The sequence below is a fragment of the Mauremys mutica genome, chromosome 3 (assembly GCF_020497125.1).
Source record: "Mauremys mutica isolate MM-2020 ecotype Southern chromosome 3, ASM2049712v1, whole genome shotgun sequence".
In the NCBI taxonomy this organism is placed as follows: domain Eukaryota; kingdom Metazoa; phylum Chordata; order Testudines; family Geoemydidae; genus Mauremys; species Mauremys mutica.
The window spans coordinates 103,940,726-103,964,031 of record NC_059074.1 but is presented as its reverse complement, the minus strand read 5'-3'; the positions used below and the strand labels follow the sequence as shown (position 1 = coordinate 103,964,031).

Sequence of the window (23,306 nt, the reverse complement as noted above, 5' to 3'; positions counted from 1 at the left end):
CTTGGATTCATGTACATAGCTCTCATGAATATACTGAGGATTTAAAAAAAAGAATATATCCAATTGAGACTTCAGGGGGAATTTAGGGAAGTAGAATGTAATTACCCAAACCCAACCAGAATCACAGGGCTAATATATCTATTCTGTGAAAGTGCCATCGGCTCTTAAATTACTGTTGTTGGGAAGGGCTTTGTTTGTATTTATTTCAATTTATATATACATTAAAGAGACAAGCTCCTCTACCTGCATAGTCTCCACTAGAAGCAGGACAAGGTATTCACTGAGAGCTGACTTAGATGAAAGAGTGCCATCTACTGAATCATCTTTACTTCTTTCCCTGTAATTTGTCCAATCCATAGATTCACACAGCCTAATACTACTTGGTTTGTGAGACTAAACACAATCATAACATGAAATGACATAGCTGGAAGGGTTAGTCTCAGGCTTTTGTACAGGAAGAGCTAAACCGTACACAGCTCAGATTCAAATTTTGCTATCAGTTACGATGGAGTAAACTTGGAGTAACTCCACTGATTTTAATGGAGTTGCTCCAGTTTTACACTGGTATCAATAAAATGAGAAAAACTCAATCTCTGTGCCCTGTAATATCTTTGGGAGTGGGGCTACATCATCACATTATAATGTTGCAATGCAGCATGCCATGCCATACCATACCAGGACAACACTGCTTTTAGACCTCAGAAAGGTCTTGCCCACAGACCCTCAGAAACTCCCCTTTCCGCTTTAGAAATGTGAATATGTAAAAGAGCTTAGCTAACGCATAGAACAGTGGTTCTCAAACTTTTGTATGGTGACCCCTTTCACACAGCAAGTTTCTGAGGCGACCCCCTTATACATTAGAAACACTTTTAAATATATTTAACACTATTATAAATGCTAAAGGCAAAGCAGGGTTTGGGGCTGGAGGCTGACAGCTCACAACCCCCCATGTAATAACCTCATGACTCCCTGAGGGGTCCCAACCCCCAGTTTGAGAACCCCTGATATAGACTATTCCTTCAATCTGAACAACTGTTCTTCTGTGCACCAAGAATTTCGATGAGACCATGACGATGGAATCTATATAAAATAGAACCTGTAAGAAGGCCATAGAGAGAAGACTGAAGATTATTTTTAATGTCCTGAGTTAGTACAGAAAAAAGGCCGGGTGAGGGAACTTTTTTCTGTAGAGAGGAATCAAAGGTCAGAAGTAATGGGCGAAAGTAAAAACCCACCAAATGAGTGTTATTTTATTATGTACTCAACTTTGCGGCATGTGAATGCACTACCGACATTCAAGTATCACAATGAGCAGTCACAGTACATTTTTGTTGTACAGGCAGTGCTGGAACCATTAAGGTAAATTTCCTCCAGCTCCCTCTCCTCATATATTATATTGGTGTATTGCAACAAAGCCATATGCAAAAACCTCTGCTGCAAAAGCTACTGTAATAAAGCGCTGCTGCTAAGAGATCTCGTTCCTTCCTGTAAAACTGATAGGATCGGAGAGCGAGCGAGCACACCTTTGCACAGCTTCCCCCTGCAGGTAACTAACGCTCCTAGGAGTGGGGGGCGCTTCCCCCTGCAGGTCACTCTACGGGGGACGGGGACAGGATGCTGCAGCCGGAGTCCTTCCCCGCGGTTACGCTCAGTTAGGAGCTGCCGAGGGCCGAGCTGGCGCTATGGCAGGAGCTCGGCCCGTTCCCTGGGTCGGTGCAGGTCGCTGGGCGGGACTCGGGCCCATCCCTTTCTGGTCACTCGCTGTCTCAGGATACGAACACAGGCTCCTGGGTGTCCTGTGACTGAGTTTACCGTCACCTGATTAACCCGGAAGCAGTGGCCACCATCTTTACTGTGGGCAGAAACCCGACACCCCCCCGCCCCGAAACCAACATGGTGGTGGCTAATGAGTGCGCGACTTTACCTAGCCCTGAGCGGAAGTGACGTGGCCTCGTCTCGCGCTGCCGTAGTCCTCCTGTCTCTTCTCTATGGTTTTCCCCTCCCAGTCTCTTCCTCACGGTGACGGGAAATGGCCGCCGAGCTGCGATAAGGGAGCGGGGCAGCTGGGAGCGCCGCCCGCCAGGTGAGGGCAGAGGGCGGCTCGGCTAGGCGGGCCGCAGGGAGGGAACTGGGAGCCGCGCGGTCCCGCCGACGCGCTGGCGGCCTCGCGCAGCGGCCGGCGGGTTTGTGTTTCTGCTTCGCGCGGCCAGGCCGCTGGTGAGGGGAAAAGAAACTACGGAGGCGCCAGCCCCCCCCCCCCTTCCGCGGAGAGCGCGCGCGTTCGGCCCGGGCCTGCCGCGGGCTGCTCAAGCTGCGGTGCCTTTGGCGAGCGCCCCCCCAGCAGCGGGCCCGTGGCGTGCGCCAGGCCCGGCGGGAAGCGCAGGGGACGGGCCGCGGGGGCGCGTTATCGCCTGGCAGGCCCCGTGCTCTCAGCCAGCGCCTGCCGGGAGCGGCCCAGGGAGCCGTGCCCAGTTCAGCGGGAGCAGCGTTGTGAGCGGGCGGGGGGCGCCCTGCAGCCCTGCGGGGGCGGGTACTGCCGCGGGGAGAGGCTGCTTCGGGTCCTGCGTTGCTCCACGCTCGGCCAATGCGGCTCGGCGCCTTTATAGTCCGTTTTTCCTATTTTAAGCCTGCATCTTTCTGTTTCCTCCGCTTTGTGAAAGAGCGACCCGAGCTAGGGGAACCTGATCCCTTACACTCGGGTGCCACCAAATGCAGGAAGCGCCCAAGCTGGAAAGGGAGATTTCAGTCTTGTCCTTAGGCTTTGTTCACTCGGTAAACACTCGCCTCCCTTCCATCCCTCCTTCTAATGGAGCAGGAATTAGGTTCTTGTTTGCTTACTGCACCTGCAGCATTTGTCAAGTCAGTATAGCTCTGATAGCCGATTAGAGACTTAGAAGTAAAACTTTTAGCCCAACTCTTCCTTCTTTAAAGGAGTAGTTACCTTCCACTATAGAAAGAGCAGGGGGAGCATGAAACAGAGATTTCCTTAAAAGCAGCAAAGAGTCCTGTGGCACCTTATAGACTAACAGACGTATTGGAGCATGAGCTTTCGTTGGATGCATCCAATATGTCTGTTTGTCTGTAAGGTGCCACAGGACTCTTCGCTGCTTTTTACAGATACAGATTAACACGGCTACCCCTCTGATACAGAGACTTCCTTGGCACTGCATAAAATGGCTGTTTTTATGTTCTAAGCAGTGGTTTTCAACTCGGTGTCTGCAGATAGCCTAGGATTTCCAAAGGGGTCTACAGCGCCATTTTAAATTTTTTAGGGGTCTGCACATGAAGAAAGGTTGAAAACCACTGTTCTAAGAGGATGATAGTGATTGCTCTGAAAAAGTAATCCAGACTGGCACCAGCTCGAAATTATTGAGATTTGCTGTTTAAAATACTTACATTACCATCAGATCTAAGTTATGTGCTGGCAGGATTCCTCAAAACGTTATGGTGTTGACTCCTAATTGCACATTAAATAAACATAGGCTTCTCTTTATATTTCTACTTGTGTGTAATATCTATAGTGTATTGATTACTAGCAGAATAAAGAAATGTTATTACCAACATGACATCTATTAACTAAAATGTACAAATATTTTTGTAATATCCTCTCATTTCTCTTTAGGGAAATAATGATTAAAATCAAACAGTTCAGGAGAAAATCAATTTTACTATTTCACTGTCTCACTTTAATTTCCATATCACAGTATTTCTTAGATGGACATGTTTTGTCTGTATAGCATAAAGACAATCATTTTCATTTTACTCCCAGGGGAATTCTGCACCAAAAAATTAAAAATTCTGCATACAATATTTAAAAATTCTACATATTTTATTTGTCAAAATGACCTTATAAACACTCCAGTTTCAATTTTTGATAATATATTTCAAAATACCTGTCAACAAGTACATCTGTAACAATACAGTCAACAAAAAAGATGCAGGAAATGTTACTGACAACAAGATTCCTTACTAGGCATATTAACACACAACTTTGTATTGTAGTTTAAATGAATTATTACTCAGAAACATTTTGCACACCCCTCAGAAGCAGTGCAGAAGGTTGGGGGGGGGGGGAGTCAGATAACAGAGGAGCTGAGGGAGTGGGATGTAATTGCTGGGAAGGAGCCTGGGTAAGAGACTGAAGTGTTGGGTGTGGATGGGAGAAGTATGGAACAGTTTTTTTTTTTGGGGGGGGGGGGAGGATTGTTGGGGAGCCTCCCCCATGCAGACCCCAGCTGACCCCTAGTCTCTGTCAGGCACATCTGCCACACCCCCATGGGTCCCTGCACCCCTGTCCCCATGCACTGCCTCGCTGTGTCCTTGCATCCCCACTCAGCTCTCCCGCCATCCCCCCATTCTCATGTGGCCCTGCACTCCCACTCCCTTTCAGCCTCTACTCCAGTCTGTTCCCCCCACTAACCCTTCTGAATCCCAGTGTGTGTGACCCCCCTGCTCTGTCCATTTCCCCCATACCTGGCCCTGCAGGCATGTTGCTGTGAACAAAAGCAGCCTCTGCTCTCTCACTACCGGCTGCTGACTGCTAGGGGGAGCCAGCTGCCCTCTGTTCTGGTGCCACAGCAGCCCCTGGTGGCAAAAGGCATAATTGCAGTTCCTCTCTGACAATGTATTTTCTGTGGAGAGAAAAATCTGCAGGGACGTGAATTCTGCACATACGTAGTGACACAGCATTCCCCCCAGGAGTATTAACATTCAGATAGCTCTGAAAATATGTGTGTATGCTAGAACAATCTCACAATGTTGAAGAATCTGAAAATATACACACAGTTGCAAATTGAGGTACAGTGGTTCTCAAACTTTTGTATTGGTGACCCCTTTTGCACGGCAAGCCTCTGAATGCAACCCCCTTTATAAATTAAAAACACATTTAAAAATATTTAACACTACTATAAATGCTGGAGGGAAAGCAGAGTTTGGAGGTGGAGGCTGACAGCTTGTGACCCCCATGGAATAATCTCACAACCCTGAGGGGTTGTGACCCCCAGTTTTAGAACCCCTGAGGTATAAATTCTGTCCATTGAGAAAGCAGCAAATGTATAATCCCCAAATCTTTTCAATTTATTGTGTCCAAAAGCAACAAATGAGTGTGCTTAATTTCATATATCATAGTGAAAACAGAAAACCTATTTTAAACTTTGTATCTGCACAGCAAGTCAAATAACTAACTTCCCCGTCTCTTCCACACACATTCCCAAGCTATCCTGGACAAACTTAGTGTCATTATATATTTATAGAAATTTGTGCAATTGTTACATATAATTTGTTTATTGTAATGAGCATTTCACCATTATATAGATTATTTAAATGGATTCCAGTTTGTTTTTAAGCGCATATGCCATGGTAGAAGAGGAGGAAAAAGTGGGTGTTTTCTCTTACATTTATAGGGTACAGATACCCTATACAATAGATGTTGTAAAACTGTAGTCTCCGTGAAACCATATGTAATGCCATTGAAAAATCATGTTGTGAGGAAAAGTGGACTTTTTGGGGGGGGTGTTCTTTATAGTAAACTTTGCTGTTTTGTACATAAATGCAAGCTAATTAAATACTTGGCTTTCAAAGATACAACCTTAAAAAGGAAAATACATGCGTTTTTGTAGACTAACATTAATGAAAAATGGGAATTGGTGAGACAAGGTACGATCTCTTATTGGACTAACTTCTGTGGATGAAAAAGATTGGCTTTGTCATAACAGAAGTTGCTCCAATAAAAAAGAGAGTACCTCACCCATCTTTCCTCTCTGATATCCTGGGACCAACATAGCTACTACAACAACTGCAAACAACAATATGTGAATTATCCCTACCCATGCCATCTAATTAATGTAAATAAGATTTTGATTTCAAAATCTCCTTGGGACCATTTAAAATAACAATTAGCCAAGGGCCAGAGTCCTTACTACATTGCTGGAAGTGCTCATTCTGTAAATGGTGGAGAGGAGGAGGGTGTTTCAGTTGTTTCTGGTAACACAGTTTTTCTGTCAAAGTAGATAGGCATAACTTTCCTAAATATCTTTTAAAAAACTTCTATGCAGTATAGAAGTGTCTTTAAAATGGTGACAAAGTTATGTTCTGTCTGCCTTGGTGACACAACTATGCTGACTGAAGCAAATTAAAAAAGTTAGCTTCAGTAGTGTAGAAAAGGCCTGTGAAATTAATACTCAACCAGAGTTGGGCAGGTGGGGTGAGAACCATTTCTGCTCATCCTTTTCCATGTTCACAGGTATTTTAAACATAGAAGGTGCCAATGATAGTGGGAATGACCCAGCTCCCCAGATCCCTTGTTGCTTCCACTTGCTGAAAACTGATCATCTAGGGTGCATCCGCTTGATTCTGCTGGATGATTCACTCTCAGTGGGTGTGGAGTTGGAGACCTCAAGATTACTCCTGTTATGCTGTGTGGAAATTTTTCTTCCTAACCCCTCATTTGGTCTCATCTTAAAAAAGGGGTCTGAAAAAATCTATTTGGTTGTCTTTCCTTGGTGAATGATGGACTATCCATTTTCGCCAAATGTTAAAAATTAAGATATTTTCTCTTGCAAAATTGTTTCTTGCATGTACAGTTCTGAAGATGTTTGCCTCTGCTTATGGTAACAATATTATGAAACTAAACCAAGCCAGCAACAATATCATGAAACTAAAACTGCTCTGTTTGCTGCTACAATTCAAAATCGTTTGAGCAGGTGTTTGAAATTGACAGTCTTCTGTTTCATTCTGCTGCTGTTTGGGAGAGCTGCAGGTAAATGGAGTGAGGAGGTGGAGTGATTCACAGAGGAGGAGGGTCCCTAAATATAGGTTGTGGGTATTTAGCTTGATCTTATAAAACCAAGCATTTTATACTTGCAATTTTCCAAAGAAGTTAGACACTTGTGAAAGTTAGAAACATGTTACTCTTCTAAAGGCTTGCTTGCACATGGAGGTAGTCAGAATCTGACTTCTGCGAGAAGTGTATAGCTGTTTTCCAAAAGTAGTTATACCTATATAGGTCCATGTGTAGACACTTTTGAGTGCCTTTTTTCCAAATTGTTAAATAATGTTGGAATGCAGAAGCATTTATGCTACTTAACATTGAAGACCTGTGGAAAAATTCCTATTTAGTTCAGTGGGGGTAATAGTGAGCTCTTAATTTACATATGGGTGTGAAAAGAACAGGAGTACTTGTGGCACCTTAAAGACTAACACATTTATTTTAGCATGAGCTTTCGTGAGCTACATCTCACTTCTTCGGATGCATAGAATGGAACACGCAGACAGGAGATATTTATACATACAGAGAACATGAAAAGGTGGAAGTATGCATACCAACAGGAAGAGTCTAATCAATTGAGATGAGCTATCGTCAGCAGGAGGAAAAAAACTTTTTGAAGTGATAATTAAGATGGCCCATAGAAGGTGTGAGGAGAACTTAACATAGGGAAATAGATTCAATTAGTGTAATGACCCAACCATTCCCAGTCTCTGTTTAGGCCAGTGTTAATTGTATCTAATTTGCATATTAATTCGAGTTCAGCAGTTTCTCTTTGGAGTCTGTTTTTGACTGTTTATGGGTGAGAGGTGCTCAGATACCTTGGTGCTGTGGGCTGTAAAAATACCTAATTTGAGACCAAGTTCATTTACTCTGACATACCAGATACTAACTAAAATGTGATTCTGTTTGTACAAACCCAAATCTTTGTGTAGAACTTTTCTGTGCTGGACTCTAAATACAGATCATGGAATGCTGAATTCTGGTGCAATGTTTTCCTAATATGCTTTTTGACATTCTGATTCCTTCTGTGTAAAAGAACAAAATTCCTTATACAATGAAACATGGTGGGTAGCAGATTAATTACTGTCCATATCTTTTATGCTCCCATAAGACTGTAAAAGAAAACTTTAGGAGAAAATATTAGGGATTTAAATGTCTGTACAAGTTTTTGGACATTTCTGCATGCATACATATCTAATAGCCTTATTAGGTGTTGCATAGAGACCTCCTTATAAAGTTTTCATTGATGTCATTTAAAAAGAGGATTCCGGTTAGAACCTGTCTACATAGCGTTTTCCTCAGTGATATTTTTGAACACATATTTTGTTAAACCTTTCTGAACAAAATTGTGCCTCATCCAGATAAGCCTTTTTAGGAAACTGAATATGCATATCATTCAAAATAATTTTAATGTTTTACAGGAATTAATATTTCTGAGCACATTTTGAGAATTTTAAAATCACTTCATTGATTGACATCTAGAGGCCTAAGGTAAGATTAACACTTGGTTTATTTCTGTCACTTTTGTATTTCTAGTCTTATCTGAACCTGGCTATTTAAAACATGTACAGTGAATGGTTTCATCCTCCAGAGACTACAATATTTGTGAATGTATGGGTAAAATGTTTACTTGCAAAATATATTGAATACTGAAATTTTAGATCTAGTAAAATGTTCTGTGTATGTGATGTCCAGTTGAGAATATGCCTACCCCTAGAATGTAGCTTGTAGATGTATAATCAGTAATGCTAAATAGTCACAGTGAAAATTTATGAACAGATTGCATCCTTAAAATGGAAATAATCAGGTTCTGTTATGAATTCTATTTTTAATCTCTCTATTAGTCCTGCTGGAAAAATTGATTTGACTTGAAAATTGCCAGGCTTACCAGAAAAATAAGAATTTTTTCTATTCACTTTGAAGAAAATTAGTAAATCTGGTCATAAAATGTAATACTGTGTAACTTTCCACATAGCCTGTGAAAGAATTTTCAGTGAGATTTAACGGTAGTGTTGAAGAAAATTGGTTGCAATTAAGCAGTTTGATTTAAAAAAAATAAATGTTAGTACGGCCACAAGTGCTACAGTGGCATAGCTGCCAAGCTGCTGCACTGTAGACATTTCCTACATTGACAAAAGGTTTTTTTTTTAATCGATGTAGTGAAACCACCTCTCCAAGAGGTAGTAGCTAGGTCAAAGGAAGAATTGTCTTGACCTTGCTGCATCTACAGTGGATGATAGGTCGTCCTAACTACGTTGCACAGTGTGTGAAATTTTTCACAGACTTGAGTGATGCATCTAGGTCGATATAATTTTTAAGTGTAGACCAGGCTGACGTATGAGTAGTTTAATCATAGATCGCTGGCAGTAGCTTAGAGAGAACATATGAGACCTACATTTCATCTGGGTAAACAAGTTTCCCTGAAGCTCAAGCATTAGAGGACTGCCTTTTTGGAGTTAAGACTAAAGTTCTGGCTTTTGCAAGTTTGTGTTTTGTCTAGTTCTATACACAATTGTTTTGTAGCTTTGGATTTATTTCAGAATGGCAAGTGGGTGTTTTTCTGCAAATTACAAAGAAAACTCATCAACCTCTGTTTAAATCACGACGTTATCCTGAATGTCGAGCCACTTACTAGCAGTTATTTATTTATAACGGAACCATGGTAGCCTTATGTTCACTCCCCTTGTAACTTTAAAAAAATTCTAATGTGGCATGAAAGTTTTGTTATGGATGCTTTTTATAGTATGCAATATGTTTGCGTCCACTTAGCTTAAACAACACACTTCATTGGAAAACTTCAAACTTACATAGTGTTACATGCCAATTTTTAAATATTAAGAGCTTGCATTGCATAAAGTGTATGCTGGGCCAGGAGAAATAGAATAGAAATGGAATACCCTGCGGATTATGCCTACTCTCTTCAGAGCAGTGCAAGGCAGGGGGAGCTGCAGACTTGAATAAACCTAAGGCTGTGGCTACACTTAGCGCTTCAAAGCGCTGCCGTGGCAGCGCTTTGAAGCGCTAAGTGTAGTCAAAGCGCCAGCGCTGGGAGAGAGCTCTCCCAGCGCTGTCCGTACTCCACCTCCCTGTGGGGAATAACGGACAGCGCTGGGAGCCATGCTCCCAGCGCTGGGGCTTTGACCACACTGGCGCTTTGCAGCGCCGCAATTTGCAGCACTGGAGAGGGTGTGTTTTCACACCCTGTTGCAGCGCTGCAAATTTGTAAGTGTAGCCAAGCCCTAAGAAGCTCCAGAGCTCTGCAGTGCAGTGTAAGGAAGTGGAAATCAGGATCCCTGTCGAGCTCCTAAGCTCTACACTGACCATGTTTTTGGTTTTTCTATTAACTAACAACAAGCTGTTAACTTTAAGGTTGCTGATATATGTATGTGTATATACACACACACACAGAGCATTAGAGTAGAAAATTAAATGTTAAGGTACGTATACATTTAAATATGCTTACAGTTCAAATTCTTTTAAATATACATGTGTAAAATGTCTCAGTGAAATTTAAGAGATTGCATAAACTGAGTGTTATATATACCTACTTATAACAGTTCACTTTTTTACTGTTATGTGCTTAGGTTTCTTTAATTGGTAAAGATCCTTGTGGAGAGCGAGGAGGATGTATATGCACAGTAGCAACTTTAACTAAGTTAACAAAGTTTTTGTTTTATATATAAATATAATGTGTGTGTGTGACTGACTCCAACATCTGAAAAATATACATAGTTGCATGACAGAACATCCTTGTTTTATTGCACTTGTATTGCCAGTAATAGATAAAGGTTAGCTTTAGGCTTTTACAAAAGGATTATATAAAGTGTCAGTATCAATACATTTTATCCCTTTGCTTTAATTTATTTTAAATCATTGTATAGCACTGCTGATTTTGGACTCTGAGGCACCTAAAACAAGAAGCTCCAAACTATTTGCCAGGAGTTTCAATTCAAGTCCGCAGTCAGCTGACTCTTTCTCTCAAATGAATACAATTCAGGTTGAGTTATTTTCAAAGGAAAATGATATTGAAACAAAATTATTCTGTTTTTAACAGAACATAGGGAAGATTGAAACTCTAAACAGGAAAGAACTAAGTTGTGTGGGGTTTTTTTTCCCCCATGGCTGATGTTTCTTTGAGATTATATCTAGCCAGGATTGTCAGTTTTCGCGGCTAATGATCAGTTGCAAAGTGTTGAATTATACCCCAGGTATCTTTATTCAGTTAGTTGCTGTCCTCTTAAGCAACTTAAAGCCTATAACAATTTTCATATTAATTTGTAAGAAAATTTAAAAAAAATGAAACTTAAAAAAAAATCTTTGATTGGAAGAAATGTGATTAAGGCTATGTAGCTTTAGTCCATGTGAATGAAGGGTAATACACACAGCTCAAAATTACTCTCTCCTTAAACAGAATGCTGGATGTTTCTTCATGACTTTTTTTAAGGGTCAGCACATATCAGGTTGTGCAGTTCTGGAGAGAGCTGCAAGTTTTGGGTGTGTAGCTTGCTTTTGTGCTTCCAGCAGTCAGTAATATTTTTTAAAGGCACATATTGTATAGATAAAAAAGTAAAAGATATTTTACTTAAATTGGCAGCTTTGGTGCAAATTGTCATCTGTGTTTGAAGCCTTCGAAGTAGCTCAGACTTATACTATGAACTGAAGAAAGAAGGTAGTTTTTCTTTAATGCTACTTCTCCCATATATATTATGGTTTCCATTCAGCAGTGAATAGATTTAAAAAAAATATATCTTTAATCTGATTTCACACTTCTGAATTTTTAAAATTTTCACATGTAGAATTTTGAATTGCTCAGGATGAAGATAACTTGTTTAAAAGTGAGATGAAAGGGAAATTGTCAAAATTGCATTAAATTGGACTATGGTTTACATTCAGTGCTTGATTGCAGGTACAAAACACCTTCCAAGCTGCTACTACATCTCACTTGTCCAAAGTTGGAAAAACATGTTGACCAGAAAACCTCCCCTTCCCTATTAAATCATTGAGTTCTTGCTGAGGGGGGATTTCTTTGTCATCCTGGTTTCTCTCCCGCCCTCCCCCCAAAAGCTCTTCCATCCAAATAGTTAGGACGCGAGATCTGGGGTAGTGGCTTGACAGCCCATCTCTGTCATGGATCTTAAGTCCATTATAAACTGATGAGATGGTTAGCAAAGCACAAGATTGTACAAAGTTCAGCAAAGTATAGGAGAAGAATGCGTGTCTGAATAGTGTGTGCAAAGGAAAATCTCCAGTTTCCCCTCTACTGCTGCTCCTAGTTGAGGGACAGATGCAGAACAGTCTGGGAAAGTTTGCATTGCCGTGCTGTATCTGTATTGGCAGGACTTCATTTTATAATTATAAAATGGATAAGTCTTTTATTTTTTAAGCATCAGTAACTTAAAGAATCAGGATGGTCCAGTCAGTCTTGGATGTAATATTTTTCTTCCCCAAAGTGCTAAAGTGGTATTTACTTTTATATAGTTAAAATCTTTTTGATTAGAAGAAAATATTCCTCTCTCTCTCTACTAAGAGCCTGATTAATGATATAACAGTAAGATTCACTAGTCTGGCCTATATGAAATCTAAATGTTTTTCCTTTGACTTTTTTTCACTGTTCTTTCTTTTGGTTAGAAGTAATCCACTGAAGAAAATGGGTAGATCTAATTCTAGATCTCATTCTTCAAGATCAAAGTCCAGATCTCAGTCCACTTCTAGGTCAAGGTCCAGATCACATTCTAGAAAAAAGAGATACAGGTAAATTGATGGTACTTTAATTTACAGTTCTTTGGGCTAATTTGATTTAATATTGTGTTGTTTAGTTGCTCTTTTCTTTAATATCTTCTCCACTTACATGTGGTTTTCAACAAAAGTGAATTTGTGACCTTAGTTCATCTTATTTGAGTTCATCTTAGTTTTAATTCATCTTAGATGAACTAGATGTTAGTACTGTTGGTTTAAACATATACTGTCTCATTTATTTTACCCTTAAACTTCTTCAAGGTGTAGAACAAGAATGCTAATTATGCTTCCTGACTTTTTTTTTTCTTTACATGGTATTTCATTTGTGTGGTCCCTTTCCTAATGGCTTGTCACTCTCTCTCAGATATAGCTTTTCAAATCACAAATAACCTATAGCACTGACTTAATTTGCAGCATCAAACTGCTGGTCTTTTTATTTGACAGATTACACAACATAATCAATAAAGATGAATTATAAAGTTAATTTCTCATGTACTTTTAGTGTATTACCGACCAAATTGCATTTGACATCAGGGTTTTAGTATAGTTATTTATCTTAAAGGATTTTTGAATTGTCATGTTCTAACTTTTTCTTTTAACTTCAGTTCTAGGTCTCGGTCCAGGACATATTCACGATCTCGCAGTAGGGATCGTGTTTATTCTAGAGATTATCGCAGAGATTACAGAAATAATAGAGGAATGAGACGCCCTTATGGTTACAGAGGAAGAGGTAGAGGGTATTATCAAGGAGGAGGTGGTAGATATCATCGTGGAGGTTACAGACCTGTCTGGAATCGAAGACACTCCCGAAGCCCTAGGCGGGGTCGTTCACGTTCCAGAAGTCCAAAGCGAAGGTCTGTGTCTTCCCAGAGGTCCAGGAGCAGATCTCGTCGATCTTACAGATCTTCCAGGTCTCCAAGGTCCTCTTCATCTCGTTCTTCATCCCCATACAGCAAATCGCCTGTCTCTTCCAAAAGACGTGGGTCTCTGGAAAAGCAGGCTAAGAAAACTGAGGGAGCTCCTCTGCAAGATAGCCCTTTAAAAAGTAAATCACAGGATGAACAGAAAGATACATTTGAACATGACCCATCTGAGTCCCTTGATGACTTTAACAAATCATCAGCAGCTTCCGGTGACATTTGGCCTGGCCTTTCAGCATATGATAACAGTCCAAGGTCACCCCGTAGTCCTTCTATTGCCTCCCCACCCAGTCAGAGTTCATCTTGCTCTGATGCCCCTTTGCTCAGCACAGTTCACTCAGCTAAAAACACACCTCAACATTCACATTCCATTCAACATAGCCCTGAGAGGTCTGGCTCTGGTTCCCTTGGAAATGGTTCCAGTCGCTACAGTCCTTCTCAGAATAGCCCATTGCATCACATCCCTTCAAGGAGAAGCCCTGGAAAGACAATTCCTTCACAGAGTGCTCCACGTGAGGAGGCTCGAATGCGCTCATTTTATCCTGAAGCTGGGGAACAGGAAACTGCAAAGGGTGGAAAGTTTCTAAAAAGGTAAGAACTATATCTGTAAAAGTCATGTTGAATCTTAAAATGTCCCTGCTCCGTCTTCGTTTAATTTACGATTAAGCCTCCTGGACTGCTACATGAAACAGCCATGACTGCTTATCAATTTCTGTCTAGTTATGCTTAAGCTTAACACATGAAGAGCTTTCCCTTTTATTATATTTATAAGCTCTTGGCTTAGTTGTATCCTTGTCCCTTTCCTTTACAGTGTATTTTTATATGTTCTGTTCACTAGTAGTATCTATAATGGCTTCATAATTAAAAAGTAAATGGGAAGAGTAAAGTGTATACCAGGTGTCTTCTGATTTTTATTTGCTAAAAAGAAAATTCTGTTCAGACTGACCTATCATATCTCATAGAACGAAACTGTCCTCTCTCCTCCTCCCCCAGAAAATGGTTTTAAGTCTGTATGAGTTATGAGGAGTCCAAATCTTGGACTGGTTTGTTGAACTTAACTGTGTCTACATGGAGGAAGGACTACATCAGGGGTTCTCAAACAAGGGGTCAGGACCCCTCAGGGGGGTCACGAAGTTATTACATGGGGGGTCGCGAGCTGTCAGCCTCCATCCCAAATCCTGCTTGGCCTCAAGCATTTATAATGGCGTTAAATATATTAAAAAAGTGTTTTTAATGTATAAGGGGGGGTTGCACTCAGAGGCTTGCTGTGTGAAAGGGGTCACCAGTACAAAAGTGTGAGAACCCCCTGGACTACATTAAAACATAATGTATTTACATATTTTCCAGCTGACATCAGATGCTTAGGCATATATTTATGAAGTTGACATCTGAGATTTTTTTATTTTGATTATCAAACGTTCATAGAATATCAGAGTTGGAAAGGACCTCATGAGGTCATCTAGTCCAATCCCCTGCTCATAGCAGGACCCAACCCCAGACAGATTTTTGCCCCAAATCCCTAAATGGCCCCTTCAAGGATTGAACTCACAACCCTGGGTTTCGCAGGCCAATGCTCAGGCCACTGAGCTATCCCTCCCCTCACTAATTTCAGTTTCTTCAGTTTGAACTCTGAAGAAAAATACAGCTGTAGAAATCTTTGCTGTTTATGGAACTGAAATTAAATTGTTCAGTTACTGATTTGCTATTCATAAATGTACTTATAAAGGCACTGGGATTCAGATTTTTCCCTAAGCAAATACATTGCTGCCGGTGAGTATATTAGAAACTATTAGCATGAAAATACTGTATTGAGATAGTGGGAGCTGAATGAAATAAGCATTCATTTTTAAATGCACTCAGCAGTGTTAAAGAAGTTAGGGTAGGTCTACACTTAAACTGCTACAGTGGCACAGCTGCAGCACTTCACTGTAGACGCTACCTATGCCAAAGGGAGGGGTTCTCCCATCAGCGAAGATAATCCACCTCCCTGAGGCTATATCTACATTGAAGATGCTACAACAGCAACACTGCAGTTGTACCATTGTAGCATTTTCAGCGTGGACACGACTTACGCTGCCGGCAGCGGTTCTCCTCTCAGTGTAGGTAATCCACCTCCCCGAGAGGTAGTAGGTAGGTCGATGGAAGAATTCTTTTGTTGACCTTGCACTATCAACATCAGGGGTTAGGTCAGCCTAGCTACGTCTTGGGTCATGGATTTTTCACACCCCTGAGAAATGTAGCTATGGTAGTGTAAATTCCCAGTGTACACAGAGGATTGAAAAGTCAGTTTACATAGTTGTTCACAGTATTCCTGAAGTCTTAGGCCTTGTCTGCACTACAAAGTTTTGTTGGCAAAAGTTATGCTGCTTTAATTAAAACCACTGTTGCATGTCCACACTAGTTCCTTGTGTCGGCAGAGTGCATCCACTAACAGCTCTTGCATCGACACAGAGAGCAGTGCACTGTGGTAGCTATCCCAGTGTGCAACTGGCCGCAAGGTGCTTTGGGAAGGGTTTTCAATTCCTCCTGGGGCAAGTACAGTGTCACATAATGCAGGTTTCTCAATTCCATCATTCCAGAGGCATCCTAACAGATTGTCCACTGCTTTTTCAACTGAAGAGTGGGGGGCGGGGGAGGAGGAAGGGAGAGGAGAGTGGTGTGTCTGTGGCTGGGGAGACAGCAGGCTGACGGACTTATCCTGAGGCAGGGAGAGGGGGACACTCCCCACACACAACAGCCCCCCATCTGTTTGCCACAGCACTCTCTCCTGAAGCAGCCTATTCTGCTTGCCTATGGTGCTGTGATCCCTTCCAAGTTCTCCTACAGCCTTCTCAGCTGTGGGAGTGGCATCCTGAGCAGCTCTGTGAGGAATATCAAAGCAGCACAGCAATGCCCCCCCTCTGCCCCTTCTGCCTCCCTCTCCAGCAGCAGCAGTAGTCTGCCTGTCCCTGTGTTCCTAGTGCAGGGCAGAACAGGCGCATTCCACCTTAATGATTTGCTCTTTGTTCCCCAAACAGAGCAGTACACCCAGGTGCCAGATACTTCCTGGAGCTCTGAAAGGGGAGGGGCCCATGCCTGCAGAGCAACAGAGATCAAAACAGTGAGCAGAGCGCTCATGACATGGTGGAACCTAGTTATGTGGACAAAACAAAGTAGTGACTATACTGACCCTTTGTTGCTTTAACTTTGCTATAAAAAGCTTGATGCCTCTCGTTGAGATGGTTTTATTTTGATGCCAAACACAACTTTGTAGTGTGTACGCATCCCCTGTTTTGTCGGCAAAACTTTGTAGCATAGACAAGGCCTTACTGTGACTAATGACTTATACCAGTATAGAATTGTGGATCCCTGTGTTACAAGCACAGCAAGATTTTGAAAATGGTTTTTCATTTTTTCTTTTTTAATGGTTTCCTTTTACTTTTGTTGAAAGAATTGTCCCTGAAATGTCAGGATTCAAGGGTAAAATGCAAACTGAAATACTAAATTTCTATGATTCTCCTACAGACAGAATGACAGGCATAAAAGTGTTTGAAGCTGGGCACCAAATTAAAATGCCCCAAACCCCTAGTTTTAAAAATTCTAGTAGTCAATTTCTAGGAATTTATATAGAAAGGGATTTTTTTCATATATTTTTTTTTCAAAGGATAGCACATAAGTGGCTGTGGATGTAATAATAATGCTGTGCAAAATAGTATATGCTGAACAGTTGAATTACTCAGTGGGATTTGTTTTTGTGTTGGTGATTCTGTGATAATGAGGTGACTCTGAAGTGAAATGCAAATGAACTGGAATGAATGCAATCCAGAGTTACCATCCTCTTCTTTGCTATCCACAGGTACACAGATGAAGAGTCTAGAGTATACCTGCTTGATAGGGGTAATACCAGGGAGAAAGAGGCCCAGAAGGAGAGAGGATCAGAAAAAGGGAGGACAGAGGGAGAAAGGGAATGGGAGGATCAGGAAGCTTTAGATTATTTCATTGGTAAAGATGCTGGGAAACAAAAGTTTAGTGACTCTGAAGGGGAGGAGACAGAGGAGACAGAGGATTATGGACAGTTCAGAAAATCTGTCCTCGCAGATCAGGGTAAAAATTTTGCTACTGCATCTCACCGGAATGCTGAGGAGGAAGGAACCAAATACAAATCTAAAATTTCAATGAAGGGCAATAGAGAGAGTGATGGATTTAGAGAAGACAAGAGTTATAAACTTAAAGAGACTGGCTATGTAGTGGAAAGGCCTAGTGCAACAAAAGATAAGCACAAGGAAGACGACAAAAGTTCTGAGAGAATAATGGTGAAGAAAGAAACTCAGTCACCTGAGCAGGTAAAGTCTGAAAAGCTCAAAGAACTCTTTGATTACAGTCCCCCTCTACACAAGAATCTGGATGCGAGAGAAAAATCCACCTTCCGAGAGGAGAGCCCACTTAGGATCAAAATGATAGCCAGTGACTCCCATCGTCCTGAAGTTAAGCTCAAAATGGCACCGGTCCCTCTTGATGATTCCAATAGGTAAATTATCCCAATTCACAGTACACTTCCTCATCCGTGTACAGAGTTTACCTAGACATTATTTAAACCACTGGTTTCTTTTTGTCTCTCTTGTTGATGCATTTTAGACCTGCTTCCTTGACTAAAGACAGGCTGCTTGCTAGTACGCTTGTCCATTCTGTCAAGAAGGAGCAAGAGTTCCGATCCATCTTTGACCACATTAAGTTGCCACAGGCCAGCAAAAGCACGTCAGAGTCATTTATTCAGCACATTGTGTCTTTGGTTCATCATGTTAAAGGTATGTACTCAGTTTACCACAGCAAATACCAGTATCGGCATTTAGAAAAATGGTCAATTACAGATAAACCTGCTTAATGTCACTAGTAAAGAGACAACTCAATTCTGTTTCTTCATACTGATTGATTCACACTTTTTTCCTTTTGAGAAGAGCTCTTCTTAAAATAACTCCCCAAAAGACTGCACAGCTAGTCCCAGAAACCACAGCAATAAGAACCAATTTTGTATATTTTGATAAATTGTGTTATACAGTGAAATAAGCTGTGGACAATTTGTGAATTTTTGCACTCAAGTTTAAATGTTCTATATTTAAAAAACTGTATATTGGCCAATGTTTAGCTTTCTTTGAGGTTGCTAATTCTCATGTTTAGTGATTGTGATTTCTGTTGGCAAATTATAATGTGAAAATACTGTAGAATCCTTGGATTGGGACATCCCAGTATTCCTCTTCAGAAAATATTTTTTTGAAGTATGAAAAGAATAAAAACTATGTGAAATAAATATACAGAAATAAAACGGATGAAATTTCATCATGTTTTCATGCTTTATTTGGCAGTTTGTGACACTGGAGCATAGAATTTCATACTTGGCACTGTCCAAGTCATCCCTCTTAAATGGATTATATACTAATCCTTTTCTGATTGAGCAGCAGTTATTACCATTCATTATCATTAGGCTAAATCAGTTCCTTGGGAAGCATCCCAGTAAAGGGATGATTTCCTAAATCACAATTAAGTATAAAATACTCTGCAGGCTTATTAGTCAGAGACTCAGTATTGTCTGGCTGAGTACAGCCCTTTTGCCTAACATGTGAGGACATTTAGAGTTTCTGAAATGAGCACCAACTTTTTTTTTTTTTAGCAAAGCATTTATTTGTTGCCAAACATATGTCTTATTCATCTCTCTTAATGAACTAATTAAGACAAAAGACCTTGGTGATGAAAATTGTTGGCGTTCACAACAGAAGAGGGAATCGCGTTTTTAAAATTTCCTAGAATAAGAGCCACCTGATCAGATGACCAATTTTAATTTAACCATAGTTATGCATTCATTATTAAGATACTTTAGATTTGCTAAGTTGGTGTGCTGAACATCCAAAAAAGTGCTACATAATAAATAACTAAAGGGACCAAGGCTTAGTAGTAGTCTGAAATTTGAGTTGGTTGCAAAATAAGTATTTGTGCAAAGAGGATTTGTAGAGCAGTTATAAAGATTGTTTAATAAAATAATCCTTTGCTAATTACTAGCTGACTACATACTGACATTTGAAACCAAAGTATCTATTCTCTTTTTGATATGTCAGGGATTTAGAGTTTGATCCTACATTGAAGTCAGTGGCAAAACTCCCATTGACTTACATGCTGCAGGTCTGGGGCCTGAAGGGGGCAGTGTTTCTAAATCTTGTATGTTGATGACTGAATAGATCACTTAAACTGTCTCTGTAAATATGGTAGGTGAAATCTAACATCTGGCTGGGAAATGTAACTGTTTATCAACCAGTCTGTGGCCAAGTTATTTGATGTGTGTATACCATATTTTGTTTCTAAAACTTTTAGCCTTTCTGCACACTTCAAAATTATTTTTTTGTGATCGGATTTTAGTAACTTTTCTTTTTTTAAAGAACTAAAGTTATGATTCATTATTGGTGTGATGCAACTGGTCTGAACAGCTCTTTATTAATATAGAGCTGAAAATGCCCAGTGATGTTTTCTTTTTCATTGTAACTAGGTCCTGGAATGTGTTTTGAAATGGCAAAATCCATGTTACAAAAGTAAAATAGCTGTTGAAAGATACAGATGCAAAAACAGGCAAAGTTGAACCTTCTGTCTTCCTGGCAAAAATGGCATAAAAACTGAGTTGCTAGCTCAAATTCCTGGGTTTGATGGAATTATGATTGAGGCACTACCCTTGTAGTGGCCGTTTCAAGTTTTAATGATTGGTTATGAGACATGTGCTGGATGTTGGGCGGTAAGTTGATACCAGATGTATGTTGACCTGTTAAGCAGATAGCTTGCTTCATATGTAACATTTCATAGTTCATGACTTTATACGTCTTTCTATTTTACATTTAAACACATTTGTTGAGCTGGTCTTTAAAAATTCAGTGTTGCTATTACTAATTTTAACAGTCTCAAAAGCCAAAAGAAAATTTATTTGTTAGAGAAGCTGTCAGGTTTGCCAAGATGCCAGATGCTTAAATGAATATATTCAGCTGTAGGGCTGTTAATTGACTTCAATAATTTTATCATCTGTTTCTAAAGGAAAAGTTGCATTCTTTTAAGAAATAATTTACGTTTAAGTCTACATGTAGTTCTTGATGCATAAATTGTTTAAATAGTTTCTATCAAAACTAATTCTGTCAAGTTTAAAAATTAAATTTATTTGGAAATGCTTTGTTCCCTGAAAATACTGACTCAAAATAACTTCATCTGCTCCTCTGGGCAAAGTGTAAAGAAGAAAACCTAAACAGCTGCTCCTTTTCCTCCATCAGAGGAAAATGTGTCAGTGAAAAGGGAAGAATCTGACTCTAATGAGTTTATAGTGCTTGAATTAGTTCTAGTGCTAGCAGGGCATACCTGTGAGGAAGCTTGCAGTGGTGTTGTGCGCTGCTATTATCTGCTCGTTGAGGCTACAAGAAGGGTAAGAGTGGGAAAAATCCTCTAACAGATTTGCCTCCTCTTTTGATAATTTTTTTAAATATTTTCTTTTCTTTTTGCCTGCTATGTATCTTTCTGTCAGAAATGGAAATACTTATGTAGGTGGAATTTAACTAACTAGACAGAATTTCTCCTCTGTAACCAACAGAACAATACTTCAAGTCAGCTGGAATGACCCTAAATGAGAGGTTCACTGCGTATCAAAAAGCTACTGAAGAACATTGCACCCGGCAAAAGAGCCCAGAAATACACAGGTATATGCAGTTGCATTATTAGATGCTGCTTATTTCAATTAAGTAGTGAATTATATTTCTTATAAGGACCCGTAAATGCTTTTCTATTTGCCTCTGAATTCTTCACCTGAGAGAGGCATGAACTGGTCTGAGCACAGGACTAGGATCTTGGGACTCCTGGATTCTAATCCCAACTTCAGCTCTATATGTGGCTTTCTGGCAAGTCTTTTGTCTGTCTCTGTATCTCTTTTGGGCTATACTTACCTGCCTCACATGCAGTATTGAGCATTGAGGCTTAAGTATTTTGAAGATGGAAAAAATTACTTGAGTGCTTATTATTCGCATATGTGAGCTAGTTCATATTGTGACTTCATCATTAACTTTTTAACTGCATTAATAATTTACAGTAGTTTGAAAATAAAAACCTGAGCTGTGTTAGTGCCTGAAAGGTAAGCAAAGGTAGGGCATATGTATATCATTGCTAACCACTGGAATTAGTTATAAAAGGCTGCATGCCTTATTTTGAGTATGTTACATGTGTGAGGTAAAAATACTCGGTTTATAGTCAGTATTCTGCATCAAAGAAATATTTTTTTGAACTATTTTTTTATTTTCTACTTTTAAAAGGATGTTATTAACTTCTGCTTAGCTTGAGGTAGTTTTAATGAGCTGATCACTTTTACAGAGCTCTTGAAATACATAATCCATTAAGGTTTTTACAGCTTTAAAAAGAAGGGAAAAGCAAAATGTCATAATTGCACATGTGTGTGTTTAATGTACTTCATTGGGCAAAACCAGCTTTTTTCATTATCTGAATACATTTAAAGTGATTATAGAGACCTAATACTATAAATAAAAAGATCAGGCTGCTGAAAAATAGAGTAGCTCTTGACTTCTTCATTTTCTCAAATGTCCAAAAGAAACACAGGAAGCCATAAATGATCCCCTGCATGTATGGCTAGACACTTTTTTTATTTTACATTTAGGAGGATTGACATCTCTCCAACTGCCCTGAGGAAGCATACCCGTTTAGCAGGTGAAGAGAGAGTCTTTAAAGAAGAAAGTCAAAAAGTAGGTTCTGAGTTAATATTAAATTGGTATTCTAGATTTAGTAAAATAATGTGCATTTCCCTTTGAGTCTAAACTTCAGGGTGAAGTATTTTTCTTTGGATTTGTATTTCTAGCCCAAAAAGTACTTGGACCTAGACTATTTCTCATCTCTGGCCTTGGACAAAATACGTTAGCAACTCCTTGCCTAGATTCCAGGATGTTTCCTTCCAGTTTTCCTGATTTTTGCAGCACTTTGCAGACCCAAGGACTAGAAATCAAGAAAACAGTTCATTTGCAGATGTTGTAGCTGAATTAATCAGCTGTTTATGCTGTCCTAATAACACAGTTCTTCCGAATAAATTGTACTAAATATTAATCCACCCACACAAACCTAACAGTTCGCTTGTAAAAATAGATCTCCCTGGTGATTTGGTAGAACATCTTCTCAGAAGCTAAATTCCTAGATAGTTTAAAAAAATCATCAGGCATAGACATATAAAAGTCAAACAACTTTGTCATTAAAAATCGACTGAATGTTCTGAATAGTGTTGAAACAAGGCAAACTTTATTACTACTTTAGGAATTTGGAGATAGTGCAAATGGGAGACCAGCTTCTATCTCGTCTGGATTTTTCCATTTTAAAATGCTGTTCCTGAAATCTCTTCTTTTCACAGGGAGATAAAAAATTGAGATGCGATTCTGCTGATCTTCGGCACGACATTGACCGTCGTCGAAAAGAGCGAAGTAAAGAACGAGGGGACTCTAAAGGTTCCAGGGAAAGCAGTGGCTCAAGAAAGCAGGAGAAAACTCCAAAAGATTACAAGGATTACAAATCTTACAAAGATGACAGGTAAATATTTGAACTTTCTAAGTAGGTTTTTTAGTTTCTAATTAGCCTTTTGTAATTGTAAGCTTAATTGCTTTCAATTTTCACTGTGTAATGGAACATTTAAATTTAAACAATTAAAATTATTTGTTTTACAGCAAAAATGTATTATCTGTCTTTTACACGGCTTATGGTGGATGAGGACAAAAACTTTGGAATAGCAAGCTAACACTGAAAAAAAAAATGACAAATTAATCTGTCCTATTATCCAGGCTACATCAGGAGGTTGGACTTCAATGCAGTACATTTCTGTAAACAGTTTGTGTAAGAACTTT

General features: G+C 39.9%; 2 protein-coding genes across 10 annotated transcripts in view; one reads left to right on the top strand and one right to left on the bottom strand.

Moving 5' to 3' along the window:
- LOC123365631 (vacuolar protein 8-like) overlaps nt 1-2,184 on the bottom strand; it is a 51,188-nt gene extending 49,004 nt beyond the window's left edge. The window contains exon 1 of the mRNA XM_045008390.1: nt 1,925-2,184. The gene's annotated coding sequence lies outside the window, so the exon portion shown is untranslated. The remainder of the gene's footprint in view (nt 1-1,924) is intronic.
- BCLAF1 (BCL2 associated transcription factor 1) overlaps nt 1,935-23,306 on the top strand; it is a 32,734-nt gene continuing 11,362 nt past the window's right edge. For 2 of the 9 annotated variants that reach the window (XM_045008388.1, XR_006577669.1), the window contains exons 1-9: nt 1,939-2,083; nt 8,188-8,257; nt 12,395-12,517; nt 13,108-14,013; nt 17,258-17,929; nt 18,037-18,206; nt 21,011-21,116; nt 22,082-22,166; nt 22,820-22,995. In XM_045008388.1, coding sequence (XP_044864323.1) covers nt 12,414-12,517; nt 13,108-14,013; nt 17,258-17,929; nt 18,037-18,206; nt 21,011-21,116; nt 22,082-22,166; nt 22,820-22,995 — 2,219 coding nt within the window. In that variant the 5' untranslated portion in view covers nt 1,939-2,083; nt 8,188-8,257; nt 12,395-12,413. Of the gene's footprint in view, nt 2,084-8,187; nt 8,258-11,360; nt 11,436-12,394; nt 12,518-13,107; nt 14,014-17,257; nt 17,930-18,036; nt 18,207-21,010; nt 21,117-22,081; nt 22,167-22,819; nt 22,996-23,129; nt 23,296-23,306 lie in introns of all 9 variants that reach the window. The other 7 variants (XM_045008385.1, XR_006577668.1, XR_006577670.1 and 4 more) reach the window with 6 other exon arrangements.